At 39.4% G+C, this 27,589-nt stretch overlaps 1 protein-coding gene across 1 annotated transcript in view; it reads left to right on the plus strand.

Annotated features, from left to right (window-relative positions):
* GPR158 (G protein-coupled receptor 158) overlaps positions 1-27,589 on the plus strand; it is a 286,570-nt gene that overhangs the window by 156,012 nt on the left and 102,969 nt on the right. The window contains exon 4 of the mRNA XM_043480390.1: positions 8,887-9,110. Within this exon, the coding sequence (XP_043336325.1) occupies positions 8,887-9,110 (224 nt within the window). The remainder of the gene's footprint in view (positions 1-8,886; positions 9,111-27,589) is intronic.

Consider the following 27,589-nt stretch of genomic DNA (forward strand, 5'->3'; position numbering starts at 1 on the left):
TGTGTTAATTTTATATCCTGCAACTTTACTATATTCATTGATTAGCTCTAGTAATTTTCTGGTAGAGTCTTTAGGTTTTCTATGTAGAGGATCATGTCATCTGCAAACAGTGAGAGTTTCACTTCTTCTTTTCCTATGTGGATTCCTTTTACTTCTTTTTCTGCTCTGATTGCTGTGGCCAAAACTTCCAACACTATGTTGAATAGTAGTGGTGAGAGTGGGCACCCTTTTCTTGTTCCTGATTTCAGGGGAAATGCTTTCAATTTTTTACCATTGAGGGTAATGCTTGCTGTGGGTTTGTGATGTATAGCTTTTATTATGTTGAGGTATGTTCCTTCTATTCCCAAGTAAAAAGAGACCATCCAAAAGCCTCCATACCTACACTGAACCCAACCACCACCCAAGAGCCAATAAGTTCCAGGGCAAGATGTACCACGCAAATTCCCCAGCAACGCAGGAACATAGCCCTGGGCGTCAACATACAGGCTGCCCAAAGTCACACCTAACACATAGACCCATCTCAAAACTCATTACTGGACACTCCATTGCACTCCAGCGAGAAGAAATCCCGTTCCATGCACCAGAACACCAATGCAAGCTTCCCTAACCAGGAAAACTTGACAAGGCAATCGTCCAACCCCACCCACTGGGTGAAACCTCCACATTAAAAAGGAACCACAGACCACCAGAATACAGAAAGCCCACTCCAGACACAGCAATCTAAACAAGATGAAAAGGCAGAGAAATACCCAACAGGTAAAGGAACAGGAAAAATGCCCACCAAGTCAAACAAAAGAGGAGAAGATAGGGAATCTACCTGAAAAAGAAGTTAGAATAATGATAATAAAAATGATCCAAAATCTTGAAAACAAAATGGAGTTACAGATAAATAGCCTGGAGACAAAGATTGAGAAGATGCAAGAAATGTTCTATTCCCGCTTTCTGGAGAGTTTTAATCATAAATGGATGTTGAATTTTGTCAAAGGCTTTTTCTGCATCTATTGAGATAATCATATGGTTTTTATCTTTCAATTTGTTAATGTGGTGTATTACATTGATTGATTTGCATGTTTAAGGAGGCTTTTGGACGGTCTCTTATTACTTAAAGTTCCCTGTAGTCAGGAGTTTTCTGGTGTTCTCAGGTTTTGGGCTTAAGTCTCCTGCCTCTGGATTTCAGTTTTATTCTTCCAGTAGTCTCAAGACTTCTCCAACTATACAGCACTGATAGTAAAACTTCTAGGTTAATGGTGAAAAGATTCTCCACCGTGAGGGACACCCAGAGAGGTTCACAAAGTTACATGAAGAAGAGGAGAGGGAGGAGGGAGATAGAGATGAGCAGGAGGAGAAAAAGGGGGGCTCAAGAGGAGAGAGACAGATCTACACAGTTGTCTGTTCCCAGAGTGTTTTCCATAGCCCAGATACCCACAGAGATTCACAGAATTGGATTGGGAAGAGAAGGGGAAGGGAGGAAATAGAAGTGTTCTGAGGTAGAAAACAGAGTCAAAAGTGGGAGAGAGTAATCAACACACTCCTGAGTAAAAATGGGTACTGAATATTGGATTCTTAAATGTCCAAAATTGATATCAAATACTGAAAAACAAAGATTAAAAACCTAGAGTAGAGGTTAGACTCTTAAAAATACAATATTAAAAACAAAAACAAAAAATTTTAGAAATATATATGAATTTCAGTTTAAAAATAGGGCTTCTCCTTTTTTTTTGGCAAGGTTATAGTGAAATGAAAATGAAAATTAAGGAGTAATAGAGGACTTTAAAAGAAAATAAGAGAAAAAAAATATAACAGGAAAAAAATTTTTTTTTCCTAATTAAAAAAATAGTAAAAATATATGAAAATGAAAATGAAAGTTAAGGAGTAATGGGAGAGTAATAGGGAATTTTAAAGGAAAATAAAAGAGAAAAAATTAAAAAAAGAAAAGAAAAAAAATTTTTTTAATTTAAAAAAAAAAAGTAAAAATATATCTAGGAATTTCTCTGGAGCTGTTGCGGTCAGTGTGGGTTCGGTTCAGTTTCAGATAGCTCATCATTCCAGCTCTCACTTCTCGATATCTATAGGCCCCTTCTGGTGTAGTCGGTGTTATCTATAGGGATTTTAATCTGTTGCACCGGTCCCTTCTGAAGCGGTTCTCTTTGTTTATTTGGCTTCCGTTTGCCGGTCTCTTCAGTGTCTAATTTCCGCCCTGACACAGGCTGGTGGAGGTGGTCTCTTGTTTAGGTTCGCTGGTTTAGTTGTGCTGCGGGGAGGGAGGGGCGCTGCAGACAGATATCGCTGTGTGTGGGGAGCACTCACAGTGTTCCGGCCACACTGGGTTTGCTCTCTCTCACGGGTGTATGCTCTCCCCGTCTACACTGCTCAGGCTCCCGGCTGCTCCATATGGAGCGGGTCCTGCATTGCGTGCGGTTCCAGTTTTCAGGTACTACACAAAAGCACAGATTCGGTTGCACCTGCGTTTTGTGCCTTCCCCGGCCGGAGCAGCTCAGGCAGCCAGGAGCTTGACGGACGCACTCTCCCGGGGTGTGGTGCGCCTTCTCCCCTCTGCGGTCCCAGCCTCAGTTTCTGCACGCGCCAGTGAGGTGCGTGTGCCTTGTGTCTATTCTTGGGAGCTGGCCTCTAGCGGAGACCCTCCCAGCGGATGTCGACCATCCAGAATCTCAGGAAGTCTTTGGTTAAAAAATGGAGGCCTGTTTGCAGTTTGGTAGGGGGTGCCGTCTCTGGGGCCGAGTTTGCCCCTTTCCCCTCCCCCCTGCCTCCTGCCTTCGGTGGGGATGGGCCTGTCCACCACTGGCTAGCTCTTCTCTGGAATTGCTCAGTCCGTTTGTTCTGCAAATGGCTGGCAGGTTAATTTTCTCTCTCTCTCTTGCTATCCCACAGTTTAAGTTGCTATCTCACGTTAGCTCCCTCCGATTGTCCTCAGGGCATTCGGGCCCGGTCCTTACCCTAAGCAATGCCGCCTGCTCCTCTCCGTTCATCCCCCACTTGCTGGTGGCGGATGCGGATGTCTGGGGTACTTTTCAGCTGGGAGTTGCTTTTAGGCATGTAATCTGTGAGTTTTATTTATTTTTCCTCCCAGTTAGGTTGCCCTTCGAGATTCGAAAACTTCCCCCAGACCCGCCCGTGAGAGGGTTTCCTGGTGTTTGGAAAGTTCCTCTAATAGGACTCCCTTCCAGGGATGGGTCTCTGTCCCAGCTCTTTTGTCTCTCTTTTTATCTTTTATATTTTGTCCTACCTCCTTTCGAAGACGATGGTCTGCTTTTCTGGGCGCCTGATGTCTTCTGCTAGCGGTCAGAAGTTGTTTTGTGAAGTTTGCTCAGCGTTCAAATGTTCTTTCGATGAATTTGTAGGGGAGAAAGTGGTCTCCCCGTCCTATTCCTCCACCATCTTGGCTCCTCCTCCTGCATCATATACTCTTGATGTTCCTCAGATGTTAGTTACTGTGATGGTTAGGGGGCGTGCTCCCAGGATCTCACTGCAAGTGTGTCCAGAATTTCCTTTCTGCCTCAGGGCTTCTGCTGAAGCCCTCTAAGCTTGCCCAGCACTTGTCTAAGAGGGTGTGCATACTGAAGTCCTCTGAGAACAGCTGTCAACCAGTGGGACTGGGATTGGTAGTTGCTGCCTAAATGCTCCCGCCTCCGTCCTTTGCAGAGACAAATCTGAGGAGCATTACATGCACTTTTTAGAGCACTCCTGGAAAGATGGAGCCCCCATTACCTACAGTGACATCCAACTTAATAATGACTTTTTTAAAAATTAATTTTAAAAAACTTTTTTATTTTTTTTTTGGAGTATAGGTGATTAACAGTGTTTAGTTTCATGCATACAGCAAAGTGATTCAGTTATACATATCCATGTATCTATTCTTTTTTGAATTATTTTCCCTTTTAGGTTATTACAATATACTGAGCAGAGTTCCCTGTGCTCTACACTTGGTCCTTGTTGGTTATCCATTGTAAATATGGCAGTAAGTACATGTCAGTCCCAAATTCTCTAACTATGCTTTCTTCCACCCTTCCCTCCCAGTAGCCATAAGTTTGTTCTCTAAGTCTGTGAGTCTGTTTCCTGGCTTGTAAATAAGTTCATTTGTATCCTTGTTTAGATTCTGCTTATGAGTGATATCATATGATATTTGTATTTCTTTGACTTACTTCACTCAGTATGACAATATCTGGGTCCATCTGTGTTGCTGCAAGTGGAATTATTTCATTATTTTTAATGGTTGAGTAATGTTCTCTTGTATATATGTACCACATCTTTCTTTGTTAATGGACATTTAGGTTGCTTCCATGTCTTGGCTATTGTAAACTGTGCTGCTATGAACATCGGGTGTTATGCCCGATGTCCAAATCCCTGAGCGGGAAGAGAGAAGGCTTCCAAGACAATGCAACTCACAAAAAAAGGGAAGTTTATTGCTGACTCGAGTCAGGGCTTACTGCCGCAACCAATGCAGTGGTGCAGGGTCAGAAAGCGCTGAGCTCAAGCTGTTACACAAATTTATAGGGTGAGCATAAGCAGTTGGTAGCTGGCTTAAGCGGATTGGTTACATGTTTGCAAAGTAATCTTATTGGCTCAAACCTTCATGGGCTTTTTTCAAACTTGGGCGTTCGCGGGCTTTTCAGCTTTCCCCTGATAGGTTCCCTTTTTCTTACTGGGCGCATATTGATTGGCTGGCTCTAGGTGGCCTGATGGGGGTAGGGAATCTTACCATTTCGGGGGAAATCTAAACTTAGGTCCGGGCCGCCTGTCATGGTGTTAGCCCTGGCAGCCTCACACGGGGTGCATGTATCCTTTTGGACCATGCTTTCCTCAGGATGTATGCCCAGGAATAGGATTGCAGGGTCATATGTTAAATCATCTCCCAGATAAGTTATCAGTATCCAGATCATTGTCTCAGGCTCTGCTTTTGGAAGACCCAAACCAGGACAGCAGCTTTAGCTCTTTTGACAGTGGGAGGTCATATTTAAATCCAAAGAAAATATTTATTTATTGGTTGGCTGGTTGCTTTTCTGTTGAAGCTTTATACGTTTGCAGTTGTGGAGAGAAATGATACAGTGCCCTTTAAAAATATGAGTCACAGCCAAGGAAAGTTTTCTGTGATTAAGGATTTTGTGTGGCATTAATACTGGCGAGTCCTGGGAGACTTCCCTGTCTGCATTCCTTCTCTTGGCTCTAAACACTGTCTAAATTCCCGTGACCTTTGTATTTTAATCTTCCTTCTAGACCTTTCTTCCAAATTCCAAACCCAATATAGCAAGATGCATACTTAACATTATCACTTGGGTCTCTAGTAGATATTTTCACACTGAAATGTCAAGTTTGAACTTGCAATCTTCTCCAAAGACTTGCCCACAACCATTCTTCTCCATGTTGGTTGTTAGCAACTTCCTCCATCCCCTGATTCATACCAGACACCTGGGAATCACTCCAGATTCTTTTCTTTCTCCATCATTCCTTAGCCAACTCATCAGAAAATTTTGTTGATTCCACCTTCAAAATGCATTTGAATCCAGCCAGCTTTTACTGTTGTACTGTGGCCCCAGCAGCTGTCGAGTTTCACCTGGATTATTCTCAACAGCTTCTGACAAATCTCCCCACTTCTACACTTGCCTGCTGCTGTATATTCTTCATAATTAAAGTAATCCTTTAACAACACAAGGCATATCATGTCACTCGCCCACTCAAAACCCTGCCATGGCTCTCTGTTTTACTGAGGGAAGAATCCAGGCCTTTACAGTGGCCCAGGGCACCATGTATGATCTGGACCTGTTACTTTTCTGACTTTGCCTTCCACCACACTGCCCTACACTCAATCCACTCCAGTGACAGCAGACTGTTTGTTCTTCCTTCTATAAGCCAGGTATGCACCCCCCTCAGGATCTTTGTACTGGCTACAGGTCAGAGTAGCTAACTCCCTTGCCTCTTTCAAATATTTGTGCAGATATCACCTATAGAATGAGGTCTATCCTAACCACTTAATTTAAAATTGTAATTCTCACTCTGGCATGTCTGATTGCCCTGACCTTGTTCCACTCATTTTTCCTTTATGCACTTCTCACTTGGTGTGTGTGTGGTTCTTTTAATATTATTCAAAGTTTATTTATTTATTTAAATGGAAGTATAGTTGCTGTCCAATATTACATATTACAGGTGTATAAAATAGTGATTTGCAATTTTTTAAGATTATGTTCTGTTACAGTTACTATAAAATATTGTCTCTATTGGCACTGCTCAGTTTTAACAGACTAAATTACTTACTTATTGTTGATTGCTTGTGTTAGTTTGCTCTGCAAGACCAAAATCCCTTTTTTGAGCCCATTATTATTCCTATTAACCATGAGCTGTTTTTTTTTTTTAACTCAGTGGAACATTTATTGAAACTATATTTTTATCATATATTTATTCTTTTGGCTCTGACAACCTAATTTCAATCTCTGCCACTGTCTGGAAACTACTGTCTTAAAGGTCAATGAAGGTTGCAGTAATCATTAAACTTCATAGTCTTTCCTCAGGCATCCTCTCTGATCACATTCCAGCATGTTCCAGTAAATCCATTTTCTTCTATGACATTGTGAAAACTTCTACCTGTTTAGAGTCTTCCTCTTTGAAATCCTTAATAAATAATTTGTCTACTCCCAGAGCTCTCTGTGGGTTCTTAAACTGACATTGATTCTTCTCCCAGACTCTAGTCTTACATTATTTCTCACTTCTTGTATATTTCTCCTGAACAATGAGTTGGACATCAAATTTAACTTGTCTGCATTGGGGCTTATTCCCACTGACTCCCTCCATATCTCAGTTCTTTCTTGTAATCTGCTTGTTTTTGAGCAGTAATGCCTCTCTTTAAAATACGAATGGATCCCTAATTTCTCTTTGCATCTCCCAGATTTGGAGAAGAAGAGAAAGCCAGGCATTGTGATTTACATACATTACACATTTAATCCCACAGCAATTCATATTTCATACACAAATAAGCTAAGACCCAAAGTGGTCAGGTGAGTTGCCTAATGTCTCAGAGCTGTCTAGGGATGGGAGCCTTATCTGCTGGACACTGAAATTCATACACTTTTCACTGTGTAACAGAGTGAAGAGTTTTAAGCAGTAATATATCCTGCACCAACAAAAAGATACTCAATTATGTCTGCTATCTGTGTTTATTAAGGAAGAAATGAAGACAAAAATATATTTTATAAAGATTGTGAACCTTCAGCAGGAGTCCAGTGGTCATGTATGGATGTGAGACTTGGACCATAAGAAAGCTAAGCACCAATTCACAATTGATCCTTTTGAACTGTAGTGTTGGAGAAGACTCTTGAGAGTCCCTTGGACTACAAGGAGATCAAACCAGTCCATCCTAAAGGAAATCAGTCCTGAATATTCATTGGAAGGACTGATGCTGAAGCTCTAATACTTTGGCCACCCAGTGTGAAGAACTGTTTCATTTGAAAAGACCCTGTTTGTGGGAAGGATTGAAGGCAGGAGGAGAAGAGGACAACAGAGGATATGATGTTTGGATGGCATCACTGACTCGATGGACATGAGCTTGAGCAAGCTCCAGGAGTTGGTAATGGACAGGGAAGCCCGGTATGCTGAAGTCCATGGGGTCTCAAAGAGACACAACTGAGTGACTGAACTGAACTGAACAGGAGTTGAAAGTAATAAAGATTTTCTGTTAAACTGTGTTTTTAAAATACTGTTAACCAGAACAAATTTTGCAAATTCCTCAGTCAGTCAAAGTTGTGTTAGATACTGAGCTTTGTGGTTGTGTTATATACTAAACTGCATACATATTCACGTCTTTCATGTTGAGGTCAGGATTGGAAATAGGTTTGAGGATTTTTAAGTGTATATTATTAACTGCATATTTGTCAGTGCTAAATGGTGGCTCAGTGAGTGGGTAAAGAATCCTCCTGCAGCACAGGAGACCCAAGAGACATGGGTTCATTCCCTGAGTTGGGAAGACCCCCTGGAGGAGGGCATGGCAATCCACTTCAGTATTCTTGCCTGGAGAATCCCATGGACAGAGGAACCTGGAGGACTATAGTCTATGGGGTCACAAAGAGTTGGCTATGACTGAAGTGACAGAGCGTGCAAACTCAACATTTAAAGAGAAGTCTTACTTCTTGGGCTTCAGGGCTAAATTAAGTTTGATAACCAAGACACAAGAATCTAAAATTAAAGGTAGATCAGTAACAGCAGTTAGTTAATAGTGTGGAAATGTCCTATGGGTGTGCAGAGTGGGAAATGACATGATAGCCTGTAAGTATGGATTGTCCTCTGGGCAGAGGATGAACCATCATTAGGCACTTGCACACTACAACTGTTGATTAAGTACCATTTTATCCAATTTAGACCTAATGAACTTGGTGGATGAAATCCCTGCTGGATTAAAGAGCAATCAAAGCCTCATTTCAGATTCTGTGCCATCTAGGTCAAGAAGTTCCAAAAGTGTTGTGTGTATTTACTTGGTACCAGAATGACACAACTTTCTCATCCTTTTTTTTTTTTCTGGTTAATTCTTTAGCAAATATTTATAGAATATGATTTGTGACCATAGGGAGTTTCCATTAGGGAGTGGAAGATAGTGAAATAAAAGACAGAAAACTGTTCCTTGCCTCTGAGGAGTTTTAGTTCCATTTTTGCTCATTTTCCTCAATGGTTCTGAATGACATTTTTTTTTTTTTTTCAAATCAAAAGGATGAAAAGAATTCTGTTTGAGTCTAAAGGCAATGTAACTCTCTCTCTGAGCAAGAAAGTTGAAGAAAGGTTTTTAGTAAGAGGGAAAAGGAATGAAGAAGTGAGGATGTGTTTTGACTCTGTACTCTGTCTCACCTACCTCCAAGGTGCAGTGACCCTGGTTTTATTTGGAATTTTCAGGAAGGGGTCCGGATCACCATTTTGTAGAAAGTGCCAAGGATGTGTCAGAAGAAGTCCATGTCTGCCTGCCATGCAGCGAGGGCTGCCCCTACTGTGCTGATGACAGCCCCTGCTTTGTCCAGGAGGATAAGTACTTGCGACTGGCTATCATCTCCTTTCAAGCCCTGTGTATGCTGCTGGACTTCGTGAGCATGCTGGTGGTCTACCGTTTTCGCAAAGCCAAGGTAAACCCAGGTACCCTGGTTATGATCTTCCTTTTTATTATGAACTGACCTCTTCTTAGGCAAATAGAATTGTTCCAAATCCTAGTTGCTTCTCTATTCAGCCGAAGTCTTTCTGTAATACGACTAGAGCATGAAAGTTATATTCCTTAGCTTCTCAGGAGAAACAGGAATTGAAAATATGAAACTTTATTATAACAATTTCTTCCGCAGAATGTTTCTCCCTGTTTAGCCTGAAGCTCAAAACCCTCAAGAGACTCTTTTATATCATCTCTTTGGCTTCTCAAAGAATTTCTTTAGCCAGTTCCCAACATATCATTAATTTTTTCCATGGGTTGAAAACTTTGTGATCATTGTTGCTTTTCATGGATAAGTGTGCAGACTCTAAAACCAGATTACTTAGTCTCATTATGAGTATCTTAAGTTCAATGAGGTTTGCTCATGCCTAACATATCAACTCTGTAGTTGGTAGGTACCAGCAATTATTGGTCAAAGGTTATTAAGCATTGTATCATTTTTAATTAATTAATTAATTTTTAATTTATTATTATTTTTTTCCATTTATTTTTATTAGTTGGAGGCTAATTACTTTACAATATTGTAGTGGTTTTTGCCATACATTGACATGAATCAGCCATGGATTTACATGTGAAGTAAGCCAGAAAGATAAAGACCAATACAGTATACTAACGCATATATATGGAATTTAAAAAGATGGTAACGATAACCCTATATACATTGTATCATTTTAAACACAAACTAGATTCTGCTATGTTTTTGGTCGAGGCTGATAATACAACACCACAGAGTAAGTTAAATTTCTGTGGACAAACATTTAAGGAAATAATTATATGCATTTGTCCTAGGTTAAAGAATAAATCTGTCAATAAACTGTGAGTGATTTTGAACTCAGCAAGTTCTTCTAAAGCAGTGGCAATTTTTAAAATAGTATTTTAAATATCCTGAATATTAAATATTTAGAAATTATCTTTTTTTTAAACCAAATATTATGACAGGTCACATCTTTTCCTATTAGCTATTCTGAAGAGAGAGCATAGCTTCTTACATCTTAATAATGTGAAGTGTAGTACAATTTATTTTTGAGTGAAAATTTCAAAGAAAGAAGGTATACTGGAAGGTACAACAGCTTATTCCACTTCTGAAAATAATCTTTTGCTTGATTATTCTTAGTACTATATTAACATGTTTTGTTTGAGCTCAGTGGTTTGGAAAAAATAGTGATAGTCATTTTTTAAAGGGAACATACTACAGTTTATATTTTCCCTTCCAGTCCTATAATAATTTCTTTTTTTAAATTAGAAATTAATTGACAAGTGATTTTATAAGTGCTCGTTTTTGGTTTGGAAAATTAGATGTTTTAATGTAGAATGTGGCTGAAATTCTACTAGGCTAATTATAATGTTCTAATGCCTATTTTGGTGAGAAAAGGAGAGATGTACTATTTTTTTAATTGTAAAATACACATAACATAAAATTTACCATCTTTAACTGTACAATTAAGTGGCATTAAATACATTCACATCACTGTGCAGTCATCACCACTATTCATTTCCAGAACCTTTGCATCATCCCAAAGCAAACTCTAACCATTAAACAACTCCCTGTTCTACTAATCCCTGGTAACCTTTATTCTGCTTTCTGTCTGTAAATCTGTCTTTTCAGAGTACCTTGTATAAGTGGACTTTTACACTATTTGTCTTTTTGTGTTTGGCTTATTTCACCTAGCATATTTATCTATGTTGTAGTGTGTATCAGAGCTTCATTTCTTTTGGTGGTTTAGTTGCTAAGTCATGTCCAACTCTTGCGACCTCATGAACTGTAGCCCGCCAGGCTCCTCTGTCCATGGAATTTTCCAGTCAAGAATACTGGAGTGGGTTGCCATTTCTTTCTTCAGGGGATCTTCCCTGACTCAAGGATTGAACCCATGTCTCCTGCATTACAGGCAGATTCTTTACTGACTGAGCCACCTAGTGCTCATTTCTTTTCATAAATGAGTAATATTGGAAAAGACCCTGATGCTGGGAAAGATTGAGGGCAAAAGGAGAAGGGGGCAGCAGATGATGAGATGGTTAGATAGCATCATTGACTCAGTGGACATGAATTTGAGCTAACTCCAGTGGAGGACAGAGGAGCCTGGTGTGTTACAGTCCATGGGGTTGCAACTGTTTTCCACAGAGGCCAGACAACTTGATATTTTCACAAACAATTCATGAGGGTTCCAATTCCTTTGCATCCTCACTAGCACTTACTATTTTCTGGGTTTTTTGTTTGTTTGTTTGTTTTATAATAGCCACCCTAAGGAATCTAAAGTGAATTCTCATTGTAGTTTCAATTTGCTTTTTCCTACAGGTTAGTGGCAGTCTAGCATTTTTTCATGTGCTTTTTGGTATATCTTCTTTGCGGAAATGTCTATTCAAGTCTTCGGTTCACTTTTGAGTTGGTTGGTTGTTCATTGCTGAGTTGTAGGAGTTCTTCATGTATTCTGAGTATTACACTTATCACATAGATGCCTTGCAAACATTTTCTCCCATCCCTATGGGTTATCTTTTAACTCTCCTTTGATGGCCTAAAAGTTTTAAGTTCTAATGGATTCCAATTAGCTATGTTTTCTTTGATTGCCTGTACTTTTGGTGTAATATCTGAGAAATCATTCCCAAAGTGAATGTCATGAAGCTTTCCTGCTGTGTTTTCTTGTAGGAATTTTATCATTTTAGACCTTACATTTAGATTTCAATCCAGATTTAGTTAATTTTTGTAGTTGTTGTAAGTTAAGGGCCCAACTTCCTTCTTTTGCATTTGAATACCTAGTTTTCTCAGCACTGTGAAGAGACTATCTTTTCCCCATTATATGGTCCCGGCACTTTTATGAAAGATCACTTGACCATACACATTTGAGTTTATTTATGGACTCCCAAGTCTGTTCCATTTGATCTATGCCTTTATGTAAGGACTATACTATTTTGATTACTGTAACTTTGTAGTAAGTTTTGAAATTAGGATGTGTAAAGCCTCCAAATTTGTTCTTTTCAAGGTCAGTTTTGAGTCCCATGAGCTTCCATCCGAATTTTAGGATGCATTTTTCTGTCTATAGGGGTTTTATAGAAGTTCCATAGTTTTCTGAAAACTTATATAAATTTTTCAGAAAAAAATTTATAAAAATTTACAAAATTTTCTTCTGAAACTTTGTTCTAATACTGGCCAACTGTTACACTGAACATAAGACGATGATATGTGTTTTCATTGGTTTAGGATAGATAATATTTCCTTCAGTTTCTGTTTTCGTGAGGTCTACAATGTTGAGCTTGACTCTTACCAGACATTTAAATTCTATTGAACTCTTAAAATATCACACAATATCACAATATTTATTTTCACTCTCCTTTATTGAATATAAATGAGAAATTTGGTTCTTTTATTTTTCACTTCACTTTTCTGAATATAAATGAGAAATTTGGCACTTTTATTTTTCCTCATTTCCCCCATCCCATTTTACTACATTAATCTATAATTCATTTCAGTCAATTTTCAATAAAAGCCATCATTAGTTTCAAAGGGAAAGCAGTTCTTTAAAATAGTCTGGCTCTCACTGCATTTAGATTTATGATTTAGACTTCTTCCAAATGTTTATTTGGTTTAGTAGCTCATCATAAGACCTTTCAAAATGTGGTTTTTTTCCCCTTTGAGTTGTAACTTTGACTCATCTTTTATCATTATTAAATATCTATATCTTCAAGTTTATTCAGAAAACGGTACCTTTGTACCTATGTTATATCTGACCCACCCACCAACTGTGGCTTTTACACGACAACACCTTGGTTAGGGGAAGAACTTGGGGATTATATATTTTTCAGAGTTCCATTATTGCTGCTTCATTTATCTTTTAGAACTGAACATTTTTGACAGTTTCCAGGATTGCCCACTTTTTGTCTTTTATGTAACAAAATCTCCCATCTGAATGCTTATTGACTTCTTTCTTTACTTTTACCATCATAATATGGTTCTTCTTCATTGAGTTTGCAAAAAATATGATCCTTACTCTTAGATTTCATACTAAGCTTTCTTCTGATATTGGGAAATCTCTTCTGTGTTAATTCTTATATTATCTCTGCTTCTCTAGTTCTTCCAGGCTTCTCTTTTAGGACTTCCTGTTAAGTATAGGTTGGGTCTCCAGGCTTTCTCTCTTTTTTTTTTTTTTTTCATATTCTCACTGTATTATCTTTTAAGTGTTTCCTTGTGTTTTGAGAAGCTTCTAAGTTTGTCTTCTGCTTCACTCTTTCAGATTTCAGCACTATCAAAGCTGCTGTCCTTACCTTCATGATATTCTAAAATCCAGCAACTGTTTTTAATCTCTGTAAAATTGTTCCTTATGTTTTATCTCCCTTTTTATATTGCAAAGGTTTTGGGTCAAAAAGTTTGAGTTAAAATCCTAGTGCTTTCATTTTCTAGTTGTGTGACCCTAAGGTTACATGTTATGTACTTAATCAGCAATCATTCTCTCTAAATGGCTTTTATCTCATGTAAAATGGGGACACTCAAGAGTTTGGAAAACAATAGCAATAATGTATATACTCTATAATCTAGCCTGATTCATGTAGTAAGCCATTCGGGGCGGGTACTCAATCTACAAATAGGAACCTTATCACACTAGCTACTGTGAGATGAATTTTTTTATGTCTTATGTATATGTATATTTTATGTCCTTATGTATATAAGGACCCATTCATTGAAAGGATTTCTCAACCATTCCAAGAGTTACCAAAAGGAAAAAGTATCACAACGTTTAATTTCACAGTTTTGTTCTTATAGGGGGTGAGAAGACAAGAAGTAATCATTTGTAATGAAATGTTTTATTTTGTAATATGATGCCTGATATTATTTACATATTTTTTTTCTTTTCATGGAGTATGTTTAAGTATATATATGAAGAAACTTGAAGCCCTAGGCTTGAAAATTAGAAAAGTATAATCATGCTTGCTTTCTTTCTTTTTTGACTGGGGACCATTTTTAAAGCCTTTATTGAGTTTGTTACAATATCGCTTCTGTTTTATGTTTTGGATTTTTGGCCACTGAGGTATTTGGGACCTTAACTCCCCAACCAGGGGTCAAACCCACACCCCCTGCATTGGAAGGTGAAGTCTTAACCATTGGAATGCCAGGAAATCCCTAATCATGCTTTCTGAATTAACTTTCAAATGATCTTCCTTAGGCCATAAGAAGCCTGAAGGCCCAGCCCCAGCCTTATAATTAGGTGCAGGGCAGAGTGTGATGGAGGAAGCATGCCCTGAGCCTCCCTATTCCAAACATTAGAGCCACTGTGCCCAAAGTGTTAGTGCTTCACATGTTTTAGTCTTGAAAATTTTCCAGCTTTCCAGGAAGTTTCAAAGCCTTCCTATTTAAAATACAGATACTGTTTAGGTAGGATTAGTCATCATTCTAATGATGAGTGGGACTTGAGCTAAAACACGATTGCCACCTTCCATCAGTTTATTGGATCACTGTTAAAAAGGGTTTGGAGGCAGCAAATGGATTTATTCTGCAAAGTGATTGCTTTATTGGCTAACTTTAGCAGCCACTATCAGGGAATCTAATGACATAAGTAGCACATATCTTCTCTCCTTCACTAAGAGTTTCAGGCTCCGGGGACAACAAGTAAAGGAACAAAACCTACTGATGCTGGAGGGCCTTTGTGGGAAGCATGGCTGTAAAACTGTTTCTCTAAGGATGGCTCACTTCTTAAAGAATTCTATCAAAGTTCTGGATTTCTACAGCTGATGAACTGTTCTATCTATCCAAGATATAATGAGTTTACTAGGAGTTATCCCATTCCATAATTTACTAGCCAGTCCTCCAGTAGTTTGAACTTGACACAGTCTAAAATGTATTTTGACAGATTCTTTTCCCTAAATATTTAAAGGCAAGTGTATTTCAAATAAAATATAATGCTTTCAATTCTTATTCATTTTTACTTTTCTTCTGACAAGTATGTGTGGTGTATATTAATAAAAGTGCCAGAAGAAATTTGATCCTAAAAAATTATGGCCTTCATCTCAGCATACAACATGCATCCCGTAGTGTACCTTGTTAACAAGAAAATGTTTTATGAGCTCTGAGTAGAGCTTAGTCTCCCTGCTTGAGTTTAGAGATTCAAATCTTTTCTTCTTCTTGTTACTATGGAAATTATTTAACTCACTTATAGATCACCTTTCCTTAAAGCAACTTTTATTAGCGGTAAAGAATGTCTACTTTTTCTAGTCACTAGGATTTTGAATTGTAAAGGGTGAGCTTTAGGACTAAGTATAACATTAAATAATTAAAACAAAATTAAAAAACAAATTAGAGAAAAGTGTTTTGGTATGATATGATGGTAAAGGATTAATGTTCTCACTGTCAGAACAGATAAAACTCTCTTAAGAATCAATATGAAATAGAAAAATATCCAGTAGAAAAATTGGCAAAGAATGTCCATCAGCAATTTATAAAAGAACATAAAAATATATTATCTGTAACCATGAGTAATAAGGAAATGCAAATTCAAACAGTGACATATACTTTTATAACAATAATTACCTATGTTGGTAAAGATGTTAGAAATTAGGTGTTCCAATACATTGCTGATGGTTGTGTAAATTGGTAGAAACTTTTGGATGAGATTTAGGGTTTTGTGTAATAAACATAAAATGCACAGTTTCAATTCAAGAACTCTGCACAGGGACTTAAAAATATAGTCAGGGTGTATGTGTATGTATCATAGCACTATTAATAGTACAGACAAACTGGGGACAATTAAATGTTCAAAATTGGGTTAGGTCATCCATGCATTTAAATATGGAGCCCATAAAAGTGATCATGCAGAATATGCTAAATGATGGGAGAAACTTTAATGTAATTATTTAATCAACCTTCAATAGCACATTTCCACCATTTTTAAAGTTTTATTTTAGCCTTCTCCATTTTTTCACCTCTTCTTCTCACCTTTTCTTCTCATTCCCTCCCTGTCTGCCTGCATCCCTCCATTCCTTCTTTCCATTCATCATCCACCTGCTGAGCATCTGTTGAGTGCTTGAACCAGACTGAGAATGCAGTTATGAACATGACAAATAAGACCTGTGCCCTTAAGGAGTATATATTCCAGTGTGGGGCTGGTAGAGATAAACAATAAAAGAAAAAGAAGACTGTATCATGTGGCTAATAAGTGTTGTGATCAAAATGAAGTAATATGACATGATAGGCTGTGACTTTAGAGTTTTAGAATTCTTACAGCCAACATGTACGCTGGTATTATCCTCATTTTATATTTGAATAAACAAAAGCATAGAGAATTTAAGAAACCCATTCACTGTTATTTGGGGAATCTAGGATCAACAATTGAGATCTGTTTGACTTTGTAACTCATTTTAACTCTTAACTATTGTGCTGTACTGTCACAGAGTCAGACACGACAAAGCAACTAAGCATATCTGTCATATGGTTACAATGCAGTTTGTTCTTTTTTTTTCTTAAATTTTAAAAAGTAGATGTCACCAACTCTGGTCCCAAGAGTAGTAATCCAAGTTCTAGGTCAGCATGCATTCTTCATTTTCCCTCATTCCTTTGTGCCTCATCAAAACTTTACATGTCCTATACATCATGATTGCTTAGTGCCTACTAGTTAACTGAATAAACTAAGTTATTGCATGGTGACCATTTTGGTTTTGTCTTTTGGGCCACGCTGCACAGTGTGCATGTGGGATCTTAGTTTCCCAACCAGGGATCAAACCTTGGCCCACTCCAATGGAAGTACCAGAGTCTTAACCACTGGACCACCAGGGAAGTCCTCATGTGGTACCATTTAAATGGATTTATGTCTTCTTCATCTCTGCTCATTTGTATCACTACATGGTTTTGTGTTTCAACAGCATTCCTTAGTGCCTTGACTCAAGGAGCAACTTGTGTGTAATGGTTTAGGGGTATGTGTGTGCATGTAAACGTATAGATGTAAATGAATGTCACAGTGGTGGTCAGGGTACGTATGGGAAGAAAAATAGTTCAGCTGAAGAGAGTCTTCCATTCTGTGCTTCTTAAGAAATATCATTTAAATAGCCTCCTACTCCATCTGGTGACAGCAGAACTAATTATGAGTTATGACGAACAGCTAGAGAGATTATAACATATTTGTGTATGCCTTAAGAGACATAAAATGCTTAATGAATACCACAGCACCTTTCCTCTTTTGAGGCACTTATATTTATTTATGCTTATTTGAGTGGTAAAGTCAGTTACATATTAAGTATGCTCAAAATAACTTTAAAAAATTAGTGTACTCATATACTAAATTCCTTCCCAGTTGAAACATATTCTGAGAGATCAATCTATCTTGTCTAAATTCCCTGGGTCTTCATTTTAAATCCCATTCCAGTATCATGGAAGCAAAGTGCTTCGTACAATTATAAATTAATGCCTTCATTAACTATTTATTCATGAATACTTAGCTAGATTTTAAAAGATGATTTTGATACTGGCTTGCCCATGAGAGGCTCCCAATCTAATGAGGAAGTGAATATAAGGAAATACAAAGTATATGAAAACATGTCCTGCAGTTTGTTGAGTGCTTGGCAAGGCAGGGAATAGTGATGACAATCACAGGCTCTAGAGTCCATTTATGTAGGTGCGTCTCCTGACTTCACACTAAAGAGCTCCTAAACCTTAGGTTCAGCTTCCAGCTCTCTTTGTTTCAGGTTTCTTTTCTGTAAAATGGAGATAATAATAATAAATCTCAGAATAATGAATTGCAGAGTAATAAATCTTATAGGATTGTGGTAAAGATTACAGTGTGTGCAATGCTTATAAACTTATTACAATTAATGATCCATGGAAAATGCTCAATAAATGTTAGCTATTAATATGGATATGTACAGAAAGTGACATTATAAAATAAGAGTGGGTAAGGGTGGTCTGGGGCTTCCCTGGTGGCTTAGATGGTAAAGAATCTGCCTGCAGTGCAGGAGACCCAGGTTCAATCCCTGGGTGGGCAAGACCCTACTGGAGAAGGGAATGGCAGCCCAGTCCAGTATTCTTGCCTGGAGAACTCCATGGACAGAGGAGCCTGGCAGGCTACAGTCCATGGGGTCACAAAGAGTTGGACACAACTGAGCAACTCACACACACATACACACACACAAAGGGTGGTCTAGGAAGACTGATCTGAGAAGACGTCAAAGAAGAAGTGATACATGAGAAGAATCTTGAAAAATGAATTTCTCTGATCAGAGGCATAGAAAGTGAGAGGGACAAGCTGGCAGAGAGACAAATATATGTGCAAAGATATTATAGAGCCCATGACACATTTGGGGAAATTGAAATGTTTCAGTATGAATCCTGAAAAGCCTGACTGAGCATTTTGGACTTTATCCTATAGGCACTTGAGATAAATTGCTGAACTGGGAAAGGATGTTAGACATATGGTTCTGGCACTATGGAAGCAAACTTGTAAGTTACTCACTCGTGTCTTCAGGAATTTTCGAGGATGCACTAAGTTCCCAGGCATTGTTTATGGATAGTGAACAAAGCAGGATGATCTGTGATCCTATAATCGGAGTTGAAAGTCTTGTGGGGTAAAGATCAGTGAGTAAATTTGTTACTAAATGCTGGTAAGTGCTATGAAGGAAAGTAACAGTAAAATGAGGAAAGATAATGGGGTTGGGGAGACTGTGTTTAAGACGACTTCCCTGAGGCAGTGTCATTTGATCTGAGGTCTCAAGGATAACCAGAAAGCAGAGAACAGGAGGGTATTCCAGGAAGAGAATATCACATCTTTAAGGTAGCAATGTGTGAAGAAGCTTGGAGTGTTCTAGGAGCTGAGGCCAGCATAGCGAGCAAGTTGTAGCAGAGTGGAGAGAGGTGAACTCAGGGAGACTAGGGAGAGTCGGGTGCCAGCCATTCAGAGTTCTGTAGACCAGAGTGAAGAGTTTTGTTTATTTTTTTGAAATGCAATCAGAAGCCACTGAAGGATTTGAAGCAGAGGGATAAATTACCTCATTTAGATATGAAACTAATTTCTCTAGCTGCTCTGCAGAGTAGATCAGTAAGGAACAATATAAAAGTGGGGGAAGTGATAAGAGATCTGTTGAGTTAGTCTAGGTAAAAGACAGCAGTGGCTTTTGGTGGAGACTAGTGGTTGCATTTGAGATACATTTGGAGATAGAATCCATGGGGCCTCCTGATGAATTTGATGTGAGAGGTGAAGAAAAAAGACAAATTCAGTCCCCTCAGGTTTGTATCTTGAGGAACTGGGTGAAGAAGGGTGCTATCTACTAAAATTAAGAAAATGTGAAACACTGGTGGTTTGAAGGGTGGAGGAAGGAAAAATCAAGAGTTCCACTTCAGATCACAGTTCAACTATGGTTGCCAATTTAGCACGTAAAGAACAGGATGCCCAATTAAATTTGAATTTTATTTATTTTTTCCAAATGTTTTATAACAGCTTTGTTATTTTGTTTTATTATTGTTTTAATGGGATGTAATTGCTTTACCATGCTGTTCGTTTCTGCTCTACAATGAAGTGAATCAGCTCTAAGTATACATATATTCCCTCCCTCTAGACCCTCCCTCCCACCTCAACCCCATCCCACCCCCCTAGCTCATCATAAAGCACCGAGCTGAGCCCCCTGCACACTACTGCAGCTCCCCACTATCTGTCTGTCTTACCCATGGTAGTGTATATATGTCAGTGTTAATCTCCCAATTCATCCCACTCTTCTCTTTCACCCTTGTCGACATGTCAGTTCTCTACATTTGCATCTCTATTCCTGCCCTGGAAATAGGTTCATCAACAATGAATAGTGTTTTAGTATGTCTGTGACAAATACTGCACAGTAATACTAAAACATTCTTTTTTGCTCCCATGCATTATTTTTCTGGCAGCCCTGTTGGTTAAGCCACCTGTGAGAAGTCAAAGTGGAGGAGATGTCAGGTAGGCAATTAGGTATATGAGTTGGAAGCTGTGTGCGGGAGTTTGGGCTAGCGTTCAGGAGTTACAAGCAATGAGACATAGGAATTTAAAGCTGTGACACTGAGATTACCTGCTTAGGAAATGTACAAAGAGGAAAAAGAAGAGAGCGCTCATGCCTGAGCCCTTACACATTTTGAAGAAAATTAAAATTCAGGAACCTTTTCTGAAAAATTAAGGAATGGCCAAGAGAGTAGAGGATGCCAGGTAAGAGTCATATTATAGAATCCAAAAGAGGACAGTAGTTAAAAGGAAGAGAGAGTGACCAGCTGGGGGGAGACTACAGTGCGATGGAATTATATGAGTGGAAAAAGCACGCAGTGAATTTGGCAACACAGAAGTCATTGGCAACCTTAGTGGTATACTTTTCTGTGATGACTGAGGAAGTAGAGAAAACATGTATGTCTGAAACTTCCAACAACCTTTTTTGGGAGGGGAGCAGAGAAGTAATGTTGGATAGATAGTGATAGTTAAAAAACATGACAAATTCTGAGCTTTCCCAGGAGAATGTTTACAGCAAGTAAGGAAGACATTAGAGCCAGCATCTTTGGGATAGATAGAAGAAAAGGAAGGGGTAAAGGAAACAGAGGAATAAGAGGTGTGAGCCAATGCCAGTAGAGAAACGAAGAGAGAGGGCCTGAAAGAGAGTGAGTTGTTAACAGCAGCAAACAATACAGAGCCATAAAGAAAAGTGAAGCCTAAAGCCTAAAATAGTTTACTGCTATACCCATGTCATACTGTTTTAATTATTATAGTTTTACGGGACTTAAGTGGTAGCTGCTGGTCTTTTATTTTTAACAATTAATTAATTAATTTGGTGGTACCAGGTCTTAATTACAGCACATGGAATCTTCAGTCTTCATTATGGTATGTGGGATCTTGTTCCCTGACCAGGGATCAAACCTGGGTCCCCTGCATTGGTAACATGGAGTCTTGGCCACTGGATCACCAGGGAAGTCCCCTGGTAGTCTTAATTTTTACAATCTTTTGGATATTTTTAGTCTCTACTCTTCCATATTTAACATTGGGAGAAAGCTTGTCAAACTCAATGCCAAATCCTGTTGGGATTTTGAGCTCTCATTTAATAGTATAAGAATAATTGTCTAGTCATATAGAAAAAGACAGTACTAGGTCATGTTCTAAGAGCATTTGCAATAAATCCCAGATGAATATACCCCTATGGATTTGGTTATTATGAAGTTACTGAAAACTTTTCCCAAGGCAGTTTCTGAGAAGTCAGATTATGGTGGACTCAGAGACGGATTGGACATAGCAAAGTAGAGAACATAAATATACCACTTTCTTCCAAGAAGCTAGGCTGTGAGGTAAATAGAAAGAGGCTATGACTAAATGGACAAAGAGGAGACTCGGGATTGAGGGAGTTTTGTCTCAGATGATGGCAACGTATTTATAAACTGCTGGAGAACGGAGAGAGGTGCAGGTTGAAAAAACAGAGAAACCTGGGACAGGGTCCCATGAGAACGGAAGGGAGGAGCATCATGAGCACAGGTGGAGATACTGACTTTGGACAAAAGATCTTCACTGTACCTCAGACTAGAGGAGCGGTGATGCTGATGAAGTAGACGTCAATAATTTGGGGTTGAGGTAACAAAGCTGAAGAAATCCTAGCTTGAACTTTCTGTCTGAGGTTTGGAGTAAGGTTGTTTACTGAGTGTTCTCAAATAGAGCGGGATAGAGAGCCGAGAAAACTATGCTAGTTTGGCAATAGCCACTGCAGGGGAAGGACAGGGGACATCCAAGTGCACACTTGAAAAGACTGCTGAGAGCCCAGCTCAAAGAGGACAGAGCAGATGTTTCCCTTAAGTTCCGCTGGAAGGAGGAAAACACAGAAGGTTGAAAAGATGGGAAATAGTAGCATAGGTTGTTATGTTACATGAAGGGTTATCATTCAAGGAACTACAAATACTTTGCAAGTGGCATTGCTTTATCCGTTTGATTTTCTTTACAACAGGTTTACAACATGTTCGCTCTCCAAATTTCTTGGTACATTTACAGCATTAATATGTGTGACCATTAATTAATTTTAGAGAAATCCCCAGGAGGGAAAGAAATAGCAGTAATTAGCATCTTCAGTCACAAATGGAGAAAATAATGCCAAAGATACTCCCAAGGTCATAATGCAAACCACTATTTGCCCATAATTAAATAAGCAATATCTTCCAAATTCAATGAAAGAGCACATTTTATAAGACATTAGTGGGAGTATTGTAGTCACATGGTGTCTTGAGCCATTTCTGTCTCATGAGCACAGTATCAAGTTGTAATTGATACGTCCCAGTTAGAAGTCAGGGAATTTTATTTTGTGAGTTTTATTTCCTAACATAACAGAGATCAGCAAAGTGTGACCTGCTGACTGTTTGGGGAAAAACAAATCAGAAGAAGAATGTTTCCTGACATGTGGAAACCACTTGAAATTCACATTTCAGTGTCCCTAAATTAAGTTTTATTGCAATAGGCCACACTTGCTTATCTACATGTTGCCTCTGGCTGATTTTGCACTGTGGTGGCAGAGTTGAGTAGCTGTGATGGACATGGTTCAGGCTGGAAAGCCTAAAATAGTTGCTCTCTGGCCCTTTACTGAAGAAGCTGGCTGTCACTTAAAATGCAGCACCTGTCTGGCCCAGTTTCCATCCCCACCTAAAAATGAGTGAATGTACAGATGGAATTGCAGGTACAGGTCAGGAGCCTGGATACGTTTTGGCTAAAAGGTCCCCTTGGCATCCTTTAATTTCACCATCCCGTCACTTCTGGCAGCTGCAGACATGACTCTAATTTGGAGCATTTGCTAGTTTCTTGACCATTGTTCTCTTGGTAATATACCAGGGCCTTTTAGATCCTGAACTTCCCATTTTGAAACAGAATGGTTGAGCAGGGAGGCAGAACAGCTAGGCCTCAATCTGTATTTCACACATAGTTACAAGGAGCTCAAGTCCATTGCCTGGTTCTAAGTTCTGCGGGCCTGAGAAGCGTGGCTTGGCTGCCTTGGATCATAATGTTCAATTTTATGTGTTTTTATTGTGCCGAAACAGAATTTCATTTGGGCCATGAGCTCTTGTGCGTGTGTGCCAAGTCGATTTGACTCTGTGTAATAACCCTGTGGACTGTAGCCCTCCAGGCTCCTCTGTGGGATTCTTTAGGCAAGAATACTGAAGTAGGTTACCATGCCTTCCTCCAGGATGAGCTCTTGGGCCACTGCTAATTCATATTCAGTTTAGCTTTGTTAGTGCATTTGGAGGCAGCTCTTGTTCAGCTGGAGTTCCATGTGTGTCTACTGAACATTTGGAAACAATATTATCTCCTGTGTCTGTGTTCCTCAAGCTTGAGGTCCTGAGCCATCCTTTGAGGGGCTTCAGAGCTCATTTGCCCCTCTTCCTCATATTTCTGTCTCAAGAACCTTCTGTCATTTGACTTTCTCTGTTCACCCAGATAGAATCAGAGGGCTCTCAGGGGCAGGGCAGGCAACCAGGATGGATGCATTTCTTCTTTTCATCAGAGATTTTTAGAGACAAGCTCTCATGAGACCAAGGTTCCCACCTGTCTTCCCTTTCCACATCCATAAGGATCATGCTCTTCTTCACACACCTGTAAATATGTAACCTGGCTTCCATGGGGGCAGAAGGTGCACCTGTTCTTGGTAGGGTTTCCTGTCTGCAATATTACAATATTGATTAATTTCTTTGAGGCTTCCCTTCAGCATTGGATCTGAGCACCTCCTCCAGACTTCCCTCTTGTCTCTGCACAGATCAGAGATGAGAAATGAACTGAACGCTAGCTGAGCTGAGCCTTGGCCACCACCGTCAGGCTGGGCCCATCTCTGTATAACCCTGAGAAGCAGGGTAAGACTATATCAATGTATGACAAAACCCACTGAAATGTTGTGAAGTAATTGGCCTCCAACTAATAAAATAAATAAATAAATTAAATAAAATAAAATAAAAAAGAAAGAAAAGATGCTCTGGACTGTGCCTTGAGCAGGGTTCCTTTGCCACAGCCAGGAAGAGAGAAAGTAGGGCCTCTCAAGCAACACCTTCGTTAATGACTTGTTAGACTCGGGTTTGATCCCTGGGTCAGGAAGATCCCCTGGAGAAGGAAATAGCAATTCACTTCAGTATTCTTGCCTGGAGAATTCCATGGACAGAGGAGCCTGGGTGGACTACAGTCCATGAGGTCACAAAGAGTTGGACACGACTGAAGTGACTTTCACTTCAATAGTTGATGTTTGTAGAAGAGAAGCATGGGTTTCCATTTTCCCATTTAATTATGCATAATAGTACCCTGCCAACCATGCCTAGGAAATAACATCTGATGGGAGACATTTGTTTTATTTGGAAGAAAGCCGAGTTGACATGAGAAAAAGTTCAAGTTGAGGAGAAGTGGGCTTCTCATGGACCATTTTTCCCTTTCTTCTCTTGGTTTGCAAACTGTGAGACTTAAATTGTCTTTATAATGCTAATTAGCAAAGTGACAATTTCCTATTTATCACAGACCCTAGAAATGTGCAGGATTTTTGAGAAATAAAATGTTCTCTGAAGCTCGTTTACCCATTCTAATGACTTGCCAGTTTCTTATTGCTCTAGAAAATATTACTAAATTTAAGTAAAATAATGTTTTATAACACTGCCGAGGGCCCTTAAGGGTATATGTTATTTTCTGTTTCAGAATATAATATTCAGATAGGATCATTTTTGACATTTCAGTAATGCAGTCAATTTTTAGCTCTAGGATACAAATTTAAAATAGATTAGAGGTAGGACTCCTAGTCTCATTTCTAAAATATTTGGCCTCATTTCCTTATGAAAACTAGGAAGGATAGGGATGCAAGGTGAATAATAATAGCTGAGAAGCTTAGAACAAATAAAAAGGCCGTAACTTTTATTGGCCTCTGGCAGTAGACATTTAATACATAATTACTATGGGAGCCCTTATCGTGTATATTTACTAGTTACCTAGCTTCTTTCTTTGAGCTTCTGCACGCCTTTGTTTCTAGAAGTTTTTCTTCTTACTCAACTCTACCCGCTCCACTCAGCACACACAGATGCCTTACTAAAGCCATGGTGCTCCTGCTTGGCCCTGTCAGCACGATTCTGTGTAAACGTGTCTGTGCCCTGATTCAGTGCTTAGAAAACCGTGTGCTGACGATGCCATCATGACCCGTTTTCCTACTCCAGGCTCTGATGACTTGGAGTTTGCCCTTTCTGCTGTGGACTTCCCTGGTGGTTCAAATAGTGAAGAATCTTCCTGCAATGCGGGAGACCTGGGTTTGATCCCTGGGTCAGGAAGATCCCCCGGAAAAGGAAATGGCAACCCACTCCAGTATTCTTGCCTAGAGAATTCCGTGGACAGATGAGCCTGGTGGGCCCCAGTCCACGGGATTGCAAAGAGGCAGATATGACTGAGCAGCTGACACTTACTTTGACTTTCTGCTGTGGAATTTGTTCCACAAATCTCCTTTTCCTGACTGCTACCTCCTGGCTAGTTTATTCAGACACTACTACTAGATGCTTACTGCTGGTGGGTGACTGCTATTTCCGATGAAGTCTCGTGTGCATGGGTGGGGAGGAGTCGATGTCCCTTCAATCTGTTAGACTATCAGTTTCAAAATCCCCTGTACAGTCTTTTAAACTTTGGATGAGCATACCCCTTCTCCAGTCTTAGGAATACATTTCTTGGAATGGTGCCTCCACACACATCATTTTTTAAATTGTCATAGTTGTTTTAATACACCTCTAGGGTTGGGAAACATGACATAACCTTGAAAACTATCTTTCATATCTTCTTCCATGGCTGGAGGTAAAAGCTAAAAATAATTTTTCTCATCTGGGGAAGCAGAAATGAGACTTTTCCTTATTAATCTAGTATTTTTCACAATCACAAGACAGTAAAACTTTTAGAAACCTTAGCTAATCTATCTTTTTGGCTTTCATGGGTCAGGGAGAAATAAAACCAAAGAGAGATGTATTCCTTGAGGCAGTGACTTTCAGAAACAGTGGAGCCTGGTGGAGAGTGAATGAGCTATTGGTAACTATTGTAGATTCACTCACAGAAAGGAAATTCTTGAGCTGTTTACCCCAGATCATGAAATAGCTATAAACAAAGTTTATTTTAAAATGTCTATGAAACATGATTCTAAAAGAAATTAAACATGGAGAAATGCCCTTGATTCATCTACTCTGGGTATTAGCAGCATGAAGGGAGTAAGAGAGACAATAAAAGCTATACAAACTAGAATGGAGGTTCAGGGGTTTTTTTCTTTGACACAAATAAGCAGAGAAACGCTCGCCTGAAAGTAAATGAGCAGTTAGGCACAACAGCAAATGAAGCAACAATGCAGAATGCAAACACTGGTGGCTCACCAGTGAGATAAATATGGGAAATAAGCTGAAAGACATGACTGCATGAGGCAGATGTAACAGAAACAGACATCCAAGGAGCATCACATATAAACAACACAGGCAGCTGGAGTTCAGCTGAACCCACGACCTGCGGTTTTCCTATTAACTCTTCCTAAACAAGCTCAAACATATCCTCTGCACTCCGGACCCAGAGTCCCAACTGCCTGATTGATATTTCTGCCTGTGTCTCTATGCAACAGTATGTTTAAAACCAACTCTGCGTCTTCCTCTGCCAAAGCTAACCCTCTCCCACTCTTTTCCTGTCACCACCATCCATCACAGACAGAGGGTGTATTAGAACCGCAGCATCATCCCTGACACCTCGCTCTCCTTCATCCATCACAGAGCCTTGTCAAGTTGAGTCTCCAGTGCACTCACTCGTGTCCATCTCTGCTGCCTCCATCTTGGTCCAGGGTACCATCATCTCCTCCCCAGATTGTTACACTGTCCTCCTGCATTTATCCAACTTTTCCACTATCTTCTCTACCCTGCAGCCAGAGAGAACTTTTCTAAATTCAGTTAATCATTGTATAACCTGTCTCTTTCCTTAGAAACCCTCTGATGACCTTTTAGCTATAAGATAGAGAACAAAATTGTAAACCATACTTAGAAGTACCGGCATGATTGACGTTGGCTGTCTTTACAACTTCAACACTTAACTTCTCTGCCCTTCTTTTGACACTTCAGCCATACCCTTCCGTCACTTGATGAGACACACAGCCCAGGAACTTAGCATCTGGGCTGCACTGCTTGGAGCACCGTCATCTTCTCCATCACCACCTACCTATTCAGCTCCTTTTTCTCCTTCCAAGTTCTCATATCACAAGCATCTATCACTCAAGGAAGCCTCTCCCAAGCTCTCATTCCTGGTCAGATTTCTTTTCTGTATCCTATTGCAGTTCTGAGTAGTCTTTCTGTAGCACAGTGTTTCCCAACCTTGGCACTATTCATGTTCTGGTCTAGATAACTCTGTATTGTGGGGAGCTGTCCTGTGCATTATAAGTAGCATTGCTGACCTCTATCCACTGGATGTAAGTTGTAACAATTAAAAAGGTCTCCAGACA

The sequence above is a fragment of the Cervus canadensis genome, chromosome 10, assembly GCF_019320065.1.
Source record: "Cervus canadensis isolate Bull #8, Minnesota chromosome 10, ASM1932006v1, whole genome shotgun sequence".
In the NCBI taxonomy this organism is placed as follows: domain Eukaryota; kingdom Metazoa; phylum Chordata; class Mammalia; order Artiodactyla; family Cervidae; genus Cervus; species Cervus canadensis.